At 40.3% G+C, this 10444-nt stretch overlaps 2 protein-coding genes across 2 annotated transcripts in view; one reads left to right on the top strand and one right to left on the bottom strand.

The window, feature by feature from the left end:
- The window catches only part of PTPN11 (protein tyrosine phosphatase non-receptor type 11), a 45566-nt gene extending 43677 nt beyond the window's left edge, over positions 1-1889 (bottom strand). Inside the window, exon 1 of the mRNA XM_072415926.1 lies at positions 1421-1889. Within this exon, the coding sequence (XP_072272027.1) occupies positions 1421-1434 (14 nt within the window). The 5' untranslated portion in view covers positions 1435-1889. The remainder of the gene's footprint in view (positions 1-1420) is intronic.
- A 1020-nt stretch (positions 1890-2909) lies between these two features.
- On the top strand, positions 2910-6425 carry RPL6 (ribosomal protein L6; the record flags this gene model as incomplete). The annotated part of the gene is given in 6 exon segments (XM_072415927.1): positions 2910-3059; positions 3139-3234; positions 3448-3591; positions 4953-5001; positions 5800-5984; positions 6235-6425. Coding segments are annotated over 6 exon segments (777 nt in total). The 3' UTR covers positions 6388-6425.
- Positions 6426-10444: the final 4019 nt, after the last annotated feature.

Below are 10444 nucleotides of genomic sequence, written 5' to 3'. Positions count from 1 at the left end.
AAAAAAAAAATACTCCCCTAGCCGCTCTCTCTGCTCCTCCGTTGACCTACAACCAACTTATAACCTCATCACACACACGGCTACAAGACTTCTCTAGAGCTGCCCCAATTCTCTGGAATGGTCTTCCTCATCCTATTCGGCTTGCTCCTACTTTCTGCTAATGTAAAAGAGTGCTCAAAACCCATTTTTTCAAACTTGCTTACCCATCTTCTTCTGTCTTTTGAAACCATCACTACTTCCCACCACTACATATCTCCCCTCCTATTGTGTGTTAATTCCCCCACCTACTAGATTGTAAGCTCTTCGGGGCAGGGTCCTCTCCTCTTGTGTCATTGTCTGTATTCTGTCATTTGCAACCCCTATTTAATGTACAGCGCTGTTTAATATGAGATGCTCGGGCATGCACAGAAGGAGCACCCAAGAGCCTCCTGGGATGTGTGACATTGGTATCCCGGAAGGCTTTGTGCTCCCATTCTTTCTCGATCGCCTAGACAAACGAGATTTAGGGGGCGGTGCTGCAACCATTTTTTTTAAAGTGTAAAAAACAAAAAAAAATGAATTTTTACTTAACATAAAAGGGTTGTCTATCCTTTTGTGTAAAGTGCAATTTCTGAGTTTAGGTACGCTTTAAACAGGATTTAATACTTTGCAGCGCTGTACATTAAACATGGGTTGCAAGTGACAGACTAATACAGACAGTGATACAGGAGGAGAGGACCCTGCCCCGAAGAGCTTACAATCTAGTAGGTGGGGGAGTTTACACACAATAGGAGGGGGATATGTAGTGGTGGGAAGTAGTGACGGATTAAGAGACAGAAGAAGCCGGGTAGGCAAGTTTGAAAAAATGGGTTGTGAGTGCTCCTTCATATGAGCAGAAAGTAGGAGCAAGCCGAATAGGACGAGGAAGACCATTTCATAGAGTTCTAGAAAAGTCTTGGAGCCAATACACAATATTCATATTGGATCCAATTCTGATGGGGGAACTATTCCATCATATTGGGTGTACTGGCCGCCTCCAGCCCTGGGCTACCCTGAATGAGACTGAAATACTGAAAGAGTTCATTCAATATATTGTAGCTGTATTGACTCAGATGAGGAGGAATTCCTATTAAATAGGATTTGTATAGCACCAACATATTAAGCAGCGGGGGACATTAAATAGGGGTTGCAGATGACAGACAGTGACACAAAAGGAGCTACCCTGAAGAGCTTACAATCTAGGAGGTGGGGTAATAATAGATTTGTTATGGAGTATGTTTCGGAAGTGGGATCATTGCCCTGTGTTTGGTATGTGTATGAGGGTTATGGTGACATAGGGAGGCCATGTAGTGATTAGAGGAGTTCTCATATCCCGGGGGAGCTGCTCCTGGGAATGACAGAGGGCACCCAGCTCACACCCCCGCACTATAAGCTCTCTCACCTCCTGGATGTCATTGTATAGTTCTCCCTGCCTTCTTCCCCAGTGGCGTTCAGCAGTCTCCGCTCCCCGGCCAGCTGCCGCAGACTTCTCCGCTACAATCCGGGTGTAATCCAGATGAAGGCCTCCAGCAGTATCAGCAGCAGCACCACCCGAGCGGCCACAGATGACGTCATCAGCCAGCGCCACGACAGTCACAGCTTCCCTATCCTCTCCTCCTAAAACATACTTCTGTAACAATATTAGAAAAAGGCCAGCAAGTCCCTAGAATAGTGTTAGTGTTATTCCGTATAAAATGTCACTAAGACTAACAAAAAAAGTGTCTATCCCGGCTTCAAGACGCTAAATCAATCCGCAAGCCCCTTGACAGCTCTGGGCTGACCTAAAGGCACTCGGTACTACGGAACAATTAGTTAACTTAGTACAGATTTCGGACCCCGTCGCGTCGGCATGACGTCAAACACGGGCGGCAGACTCCCTGACCTGAAGCCGAGTTCTGCAGACTACGTATCCCAGAAAGCCGTGTGGCGGAAGTGACGTATCGCGGCAGGTTCTTATACTTGATTTGGCCGGATGTTAAGCCTTTTTCCTTTCAGCCAAGGTAGGAATGGCGGATGAGGCTTGTGAGGCGCTGGGCCTATGTATTAGAATCCGATGTAATCCTGGGTTTTCGGGACTGTAACACGCATATATTTTACTGGGTGTTATAGATGGGCTTGTATGCGGTCTATCGGTGCCGATATGGTGAATATTGTCCCCAGGCCGGCTGCCATGTGTAGCTTAGGCCGCTCACATTACGGGACGTGGTGGGGTTCCCGTGCCGCTGACTTTGGATGGTTGGTGTTTATACTTTGGGGTTTGATAATACTGGCAAGTGTTAATGTCAGGACGTGTTATTTAGTCCAGGCTCTGCAGTGGTGGTTTGTATGGTGTAGAGCCCTGGTATTCCTCCTCTTCCCTGTACTCACCATCACTGCCCAGTTCCATAACACTTCCCGGGCCTTGCTGCATGTCAAGCTTTTATCCATCTCAATAAGAGGCAGCATGGCACCAATACAAGCGGCTGCAGTGCTTTCAATTGCTCATGTTCAAATTGTTTGAATGGATCATTACAAATAAACTTTGTGACTGCATGCATTGTACACATGTGCACACAAGTGATCCCTCTGCTGCTGGCAGATCTCTGGGACAATAAATATCAGATAAATGGCACACCATGTCTGCTCCTTCATTGTCAGAGAGCCACCAGAGTAGTAACCCCATAGATATGTGTAGTCTAGCCGATCAGTATGCCATAGGCTTTATGGTTTTATATTGTGAAGCCTCACATCCAAATAAAACTGATTTTGTGCCTATGTCGGCAATGTCAAAGTTTCTCAACCCAAGCTAGTTGTATTGTTTCTTTTCATAAAATGTATATCATTTATAGTATAGATTTCTGGTACATTGCTTTCGGAGGTATTACAGCTGACATGATGTTCCTTTTTTACAGATGGCAGGAGAGCAGGCTGAGAAGAAGGTCAGGAGGCATCATGCCAGCCGCAACCCAGTGTTGGCTCGCGGAATTGGGAAATATTCTCGATCTGTCATGTTTGCAAGGAAAGCTTTGTACAAGCGCAAGTACAAGGCCCCAGAGACAAAGGTAACCCCAAATTTCTTTGCTATGGTGTTAGAGGGGATATAAAGTTTGTCTTGTGTGCTTACACTGTTGTTTTCCACAGATTGAGAAGAAGAAAACCAAGGCCCCAGCTACAGTAACCAAGACAGTTGGTGGTGATAAGAATGGTGGCAGCCGTGTGGTTAAGCTGCGCAAGATGGTAAGTGTGTTGCTTATTCGTAAGACCAACGCTAAAGGTTGCTTAGTTTTTTCATTACTGGTAGTGCTTAAGGTATGGCTCTGTTGGGCTGATTAATAATGAAGTTCTTATTTCACAGTAACTTTAATAACAATACATAGGTGGTTGAATTTCCATTTCTGTAAAATGTGAGTTGCCAGTTTTTTAAAAGGTATGTTTTATTCCCCCGTTTAGCCACGTTACTATCCCACTGAAGATGTTCCACGCAAACTGTTGAGCCATGGAAAGAAACCATTCAGCCAGCACAAGCGCAATCTGCGTTCCACCATTACTCCTGGAACTGTGCTAATCCTCCTTAATGGACGTCACAGGGGCAAGGTGACTATCATATTTTGTGTTGTCTTTTAATGCTGAAAGCAGGCATGCTCTTGTGACTATCAACTATAAGTTGGGTCTTTGCTAGTTTGAGTAGCTTAGTACGTAACTGGTAAATGTTCCACCGATATTTGTTAGAAAACCATTTTATCAATGGTAAGGTAATACCAAAGTAAGGAAAAGTTTATGAAGTGTTGGAGATCAGACATCTGCATGTTTTCATGGAAGGACAGGTACAGGAAATAAACTATAGCTATAGCTAATATCACAGCTGCTGTTGTACAGGGGTGACTGTCATCTGATAAACTTGTCTAATGAAAATTCACTTTGCTCTAGTTTGCTTCTTGTATGTATCCTGACATCTATTGATGATTTAGGAACTTCAGTTTGTTAGATAAAGGATTAGGTCTTAAGACTCAACTGTCTATTGACTTACTTGCAAAAGTTTAGTCTTTTGTTTATACCCAAGTTTAGTTGCTGTGCAAGTATTTTCGTGGTTGAAAATATAAATGGCATTTGCTGAATCTGGAGTTAGCCATGGAAGAAATCCTATTCCCTCAAGAAATGTTTACATCTGGTTTTACCCTTCATCGCCTGCTCTGTGGTACTTGTTCATCAGCCTTTGCATGTGTAAAGCAATTTTATAAGGGCCCATGTGTAAAGCCCATCATAGGAAAGGTTTCTTGCTGGGGCCACTGTGTTTACAACAAAGAAATGTCAGTGCAATTTCCATTCGTTTACACAAAGTTATTTTACTTGAAAAGGGCAGTGAGTTTGGTCATAGTTGGTTAATTCAGTATATGCCTATATTTTGTTAAATTTGGCAATCAGAACATAAGAATCTTGTATTGTAAACAATTATGTAGTGTCTGGGATGAGCCCAAGTTACTGGTACAATTTACCCTGACCAATTCTGGTATGAAATCCTGTCGGGGGGAAAAAACCTTTCAAAGCACTTTACAGTAAGTCACTTAGGTCATTTTAAAATGTACTTTAAACACAGAAGTTTCACTTGTTCCCTTATGCATGTTGAAACCCTTGTCTTCAGTTTGACTCCAGAGGTGCTATATTTTTCAAATTCAGCTCTTTTATTCCTTTGAACCTTATTTTCTCAGTTTCTTTAGTCAGTTTCCAGCAGTGAGAAAGCTATTATGTAGACATAAGAGCACTAAAATCCTGGATGTTTAAGTAACACTTTTTAGTTTATTGCTTAAACATAGGCAACTATGGTTTGCAATCAGTTTAGAAATGACTAGAACAGTGGTTTTGTACTGTATTTTTGTATGGACTTTGGGGTCTTGGGTCAGAGTTTAGATCCAACTATATTCCTTTGAGTTGTAAACATTTTTTTTCTTCTTCTTTAGCGTGTGGTGTTCCTGAAACAGCTTCAGTCTGGTCTCCTGCTGGTCACAGGTAATCTAAATGTTTTTTAATCAAAATATGCATGTAAGCATAGCTTGTTTTTCTGATCTGAAAGCAGAACCTGTGTTCTCGGTGGTTATAGTTTTACAGTTGCCTCAGGTATAACTTTTCCATTTTTGTTGCAATGCCTCTCCAGTTCACTACAATTAAGTGCTGGCCCCGTGGGAGGGGAAAGTCTCAGTTTGGACCTTGGTTAAGGCTAATCATTCTCTCCTTGCTTCCATGTGACTGCAACTAGTTTAAAGCTCCAATGCTGTCGCTTGAGTAAAGAGAAAAAGTTCTGTAGAGGAGTGCAAAAAACATGTTCTTCTCTCCTTCTGTGTTTGACCTTCTGGTTCAAAGAAAAAGATCTGTAACTGGGTTAGAACAGCAGTTTTCTACCCTGTTTTGACCTGCAAGAGTTTGGCGTAGGTTATTTGATGCTTTCAGAAATTTTTGGGTAAAGTAAAGCGCCCGTAGGTTTCAAGCATAGCAGTAATTTCTATAATCCAGAAGGTTTTTAACAGCCAAATCTAGTGAAATATAGGTGCCAGCATGGGCAAATATTGTGATTAAGCATTTACCTCTCAACCTTGGCTCTCTGTAGATGCATGCACTTACCCCCTGGAGTCGGCTAGGTATGGGTAAGAGTTTGCAGCATGGTTAAAAGAAGCAGGTAGCCATGCTGCAACTTAAACCTTGTGTTTCTGGGTAGCTTGTGTTTGGAAATCTGGATCTTATTACAGTGAATAAAAAAAAAAAGTTGTGGAAAGTCCAATGACCTTTAATTTGTTTTCTTTGTATGTATAGGTCCTCTTGTTGTCAACAGAGTTCCTCTGAGGAGAGCACATCAGAGATTTGTCATTGCCACCTCCACTAAAGTTGATATTTCCAGTGTCAAGGTCCCAAGACACCTAACTGACACTTACTTCAAGAAGAAGAAGCTGCGCAAGCCTAAGCACCAGGAAGGAGAGATTTTTGACACTCAAAAGGAGGTTAGTAAATTGTGTTCTGAACCTGTTCTGTGTGCCCACTCTTGGTGGTCTAGAAAACTTTGCTATGCTGAATAGATTAGGTAGCGGTGGATTGCAATTATCCTAATGTGTGCAATTCATAGCTACAATCTTTTAGTAGCATTGATTTAAAAATGCTCATCAGTTTCTACAGTATTGCACAATGTTTACCTTATCAAGTAGTAAAGAATAGTATATGATGAGTTTTTTTTTTTTTCTATTTACCCTTTAGAAATATGCAGTGACACAACAGCGCAAAGCAGATCAGAAGTTTGTGGACTCACAGCTCCTGCCTGTCATCAAGAAAGAGCCTCAGCTTCGTGGATACCTGCGCTCCCAGTTTTCACTGTCAAATGGAATGTACCCACATAAGCTGGTCTTCTAAGAAGTTTCAAGGCTTATTAAACAGATAATATAAACCCAGTATTGCCTTTGTATTTCATCCTTAAATGTGACTTGTTTCTTGGTATATTGAATATATATTAGCACTAGCTGTTTTTCTTTGACATCAACTCGCGTACTGAAATGTCTGATGAGAAGACTTGTGGTATACAAGATGTTTAATTGCAGAGCTTGTTTCCTCCTACAGGAGGCTACAGTAGTGTTGGATCAGTTCTAAAGCTAAGCTCAAAGAAGACCTAAAATTTATACAGCTCTGCTGCACATCCAGACAGGGGCAACCACCTGTTTAACAATAAAGAAACAGTCTCTCTGCCCTTATCAGCAATTTTCATGTCATCACATTTGCAAGCATCTCACCTAAATTACTCAAAACTATCCTTGCATTTCATTTTGTCAAGAAAAATTTGGGTACTTGAAGTAATTGTTATATGTAAGGAAAACTTATTTACTTTATGTGCTACTGAAAAACAGAAATGAGTTGCTTGTTCTTAATAGGCTATTTCCCCTTACTTTAGGTCACCACCAGAACAAATGAAGGCAAATCTCACCAGCTAGACACAACAATTTTATAACTTTTTAGAACCTTTAAGTTCTTTTAGGTGGGGGGGGGGGACTTGAGTTACACTACTGCCAACAGGATGAAAGGAAGTCAAATTGGCAACCAGACTTTTTGGAATTTACATTATCCATCCTCTGCTCACTCTACAGTGCTGGCATCTTAACCCAGTCCTATCCCAGGTTTAGGATTTTCAGCATCTTGATAAGCCAGGGTGGAGTGACATAACTTGTAGGCATGTGTTTGGGACCTTATTCATTCCTGATTGGATAGGCATTTCCAAATAGGTTAGAGGTTTGTTTTATTGCAGAAAAGACATAGCTTATTTCTTCTGCAATAATCTGCATTCTTGCTTTTTTATTCTTTAGGTTTAGGTATGCTTTAACTTGCACAATAGACTTTACATGAAGCTCTTTCAGAGCATGAAGAGCTCCCCTCTGGTAGTTTCTGGGCCCTGCTAGTTTTGCTGTGGAGGTAATGATGCGGTTGGTTAAGTGCCAATAAAATTTTCATCTGTTTGCAATTCCCTATGATCACCTCTTGTCACTGATCCTCACATGGTACCAGCTGTCTAGGGTTTTCTTGTGATTGAGACTTATCCTTTTACCAGTAGAGTGTTGCTTATAGGTTATGTAGTAGCAACATGTCTGAAGGCACTATTCCATTTTAGTGGGTGCTGCTGTGTCACTATTAATTTGTCAGGGCCCTGTGTGCAGTGCATCTACTCATTCTTAGGGACTTTTTGGCTCTTTCATGACACCAGGTGAGTGGTATTTATTCTTTGGCTTTTAGACAACTCAAAACGGCCTCACCAATGTCCTGTCCCTGCACTTGGCCCTTTAGCAGTATGAGTTCAATCAGTTTGTCCAGCAGCCCAGCAGAGTTGACATATCTGTATAACAGTGTTGTCTGCTCATACCGTTTACATCACGACTCATCAGAGGCAATTGAATGTGGTTGAGCTGAATTAATATTATTAATTTGCTTACTGGTGATGTTTTGTTGCCATTTAATGATCCTGTCCTTGACGGTCTTTGTAGAGTGAGGCATTTCTTTAATTTTTGGATTAATTTCCGGTTTGTTTTTGAATTCGGAAAATTGATGCTCTGATATTTTTATGAACAATTCATGTATTCTCCGTCTGAACGGCTTCCCCCTCCTTACGATCTCATGAGCTGCCACAAAACTAGCAGCTATAGTTCCGTTTGGAGAGTTATTTCACTTCTTGAAACTGTTTGCTCTCCTCAACTTTCCATAGTAGTTCTGAAATTGCTCTCTTTGGCCCATCTACGGTTTAATGAAAAATGCTGAGTGCTTGTTTTGAAAATGCCTTTCAACGTTACATTTTTTTGTTGTTTGCTAATTTCTCGCCAAGATCAATGGCTCAGTGGTTAGCACTCTGGCCTTTGCAGTGCTAGGTCTCAGGTTTAAATCTCGGCCAGGATTATCTGTATGGAGTTTGCAGGTTCTCCACGTGTCTGCGTGGGTTTCCTCCCGCATTCCAAAAACATGCAGTTAGGTTCATTGGCTTCCCCCAAAAAAGTGACTTTAAACTACATTAATGACATGGTAGGGACCTTAGATTGTGAGCTCCTTTGAAGGACAGTTAGTGACATGACTATGAACTGTGCAGTGCTGTGTAATATGATGGTGCTATATAAATACTGTAGTAATAATTTCAGATGATTGATATATGATTAGTAACTAATTATATTTAATCTTTAATATATTTAATTATAGCTTTGGAAGGTTTGCTATTAAATCACTCAATTTCAGTGAATGATATATAAGCTTTAGTCAGAGGAACAACCAAGATAACTAATACCTTAAGCTTAAAAGAGGACCATAAACCACATGTTCCTGGACTAGAATAAAGGTACTATTGAAAAATATTTGGAGTTTACCATGAGACAGATTGGAAACATTTTTGTAATGTAGAACCAAAATTTAAATATTTGGCGTAGATCATGTCCTGCCACTCTTCCAAGTCCCATGTGATACCCAATTCACACTCCCAGTTGATTGGTGTTATTTAACCTGGAAGAACATTGGTGATGAATCACAGAGCATAAAGTCCAGGAAATAGGCAGTATGGAGATAAGGCAGAGTTGCAGCTATTTTAACATATGTGTCAAAATTTATGCAAAATTTTAGTAGAGTTGGACAGTCTGAGAGGGTAAAAGTTTCTCCAATACAGTGAAAAGGTATGTGCGTCAAATTTCCTACACATGGATTTTTTTTATTCTGCATTCTTCCCAATCAGCATCCCCGAAAACAATTGTACCATTATCTGGACCTTTGTAATCTCTGTGTCTGCCTTGCCTGATTTACCTTATGCACTTTTAGATTCATCAATGTAGTGTCCTTGGAAATATCCTCAAGTATAAAACAGACCATTACCCCAACCTACAATGAACATTGTTACATAAAGTGCTTCTTCCTCAACATTTTGATTGTATTAAAAACATTTTAGGCTGAGTTAAGCTGAGACTAATGCACTTTCAGTCCAGTTAGAGTGATCCTGTGTTTGGTGGGTCATAACCCTATTCCTGTCCCACTGAAGCTTCTTGGATGCTCTCAAGCTGTATGAAGGGCTCCAATTTTTTTTGTTCAAATCATTAATTTTTTAATTTAATTAATTAAATTTAATTAATTTAATTAATTTTGTTGTTCAAATCATTTAGAGGGCATGGCCAGTTTGTAGTAGCAATTATCGTTCCTTGGAGGAATCGCTATAAATACTTTTTATAATATAACTAGTATACAATAAAAAGTTATGAACAAAGGATTGATGTTAAAGCAGAATAATTTAGTTTGACGGTGAACTTGGTGTTTTAGTGCACCAAATTCAGAGATCTTAATTGTGTTAGGAGAAAAATAGCAGCAGTCCTATCATAAGGGAACGAGGAGGCAGAGAAGGCTGACATTTGAGGACAATTAAGCATACTACTTATATATATGGCAAGGTTGTTCTTTCACGTCATGCATCTTACTTGAGCAGACTGGGTGTACTGCACACATGCTGCCTCTTCTATCCAGAGACCAAATAATCAAAGTTTACTGAGATTGAAAGTATTTTGGGAGACTTCACAGAGCTACTTGGAGAGGACTGAAAATTTCAGGTATCTTCTGAATTTTCCAGGGGACTAGTCATGTCTGAGTCTATGAAATGAAGTTGGAAAAGTGAAGAAATAAAGGCAATGGTTTACAAAAAGACTTCCACTTGAACAATCAAATTGAAACACATTATTCTAAAGTTTGGTATTTGCATATTTCCTAGAGAATAAATCTTAGATTGGATTACTTGTTAAATTTGAATGTGCATTGTCTAAGTATGTATACTTATACATATGTATACTTTATACCAATCAAACTTAATGTTTTACTAAGCAAGTGACGATAATACAAAAAAAATGTTCATCTCCCTCCTCTATACCTTTTGCCTGCTTCCATATTGCGACTGACTTTTCGCACAAGGACAATG

The sequence above is a fragment of the Pyxicephalus adspersus genome, chromosome 6 (assembly GCF_032062135.1).
Source record: "Pyxicephalus adspersus chromosome 6, UCB_Pads_2.0, whole genome shotgun sequence".
Lineage (NCBI taxonomy): Eukaryota > Metazoa > Chordata > Amphibia > Anura > Pyxicephalidae > Pyxicephalus > Pyxicephalus adspersus.
This window is presented reverse-complemented; position numbering and strand designations above follow the sequence as displayed.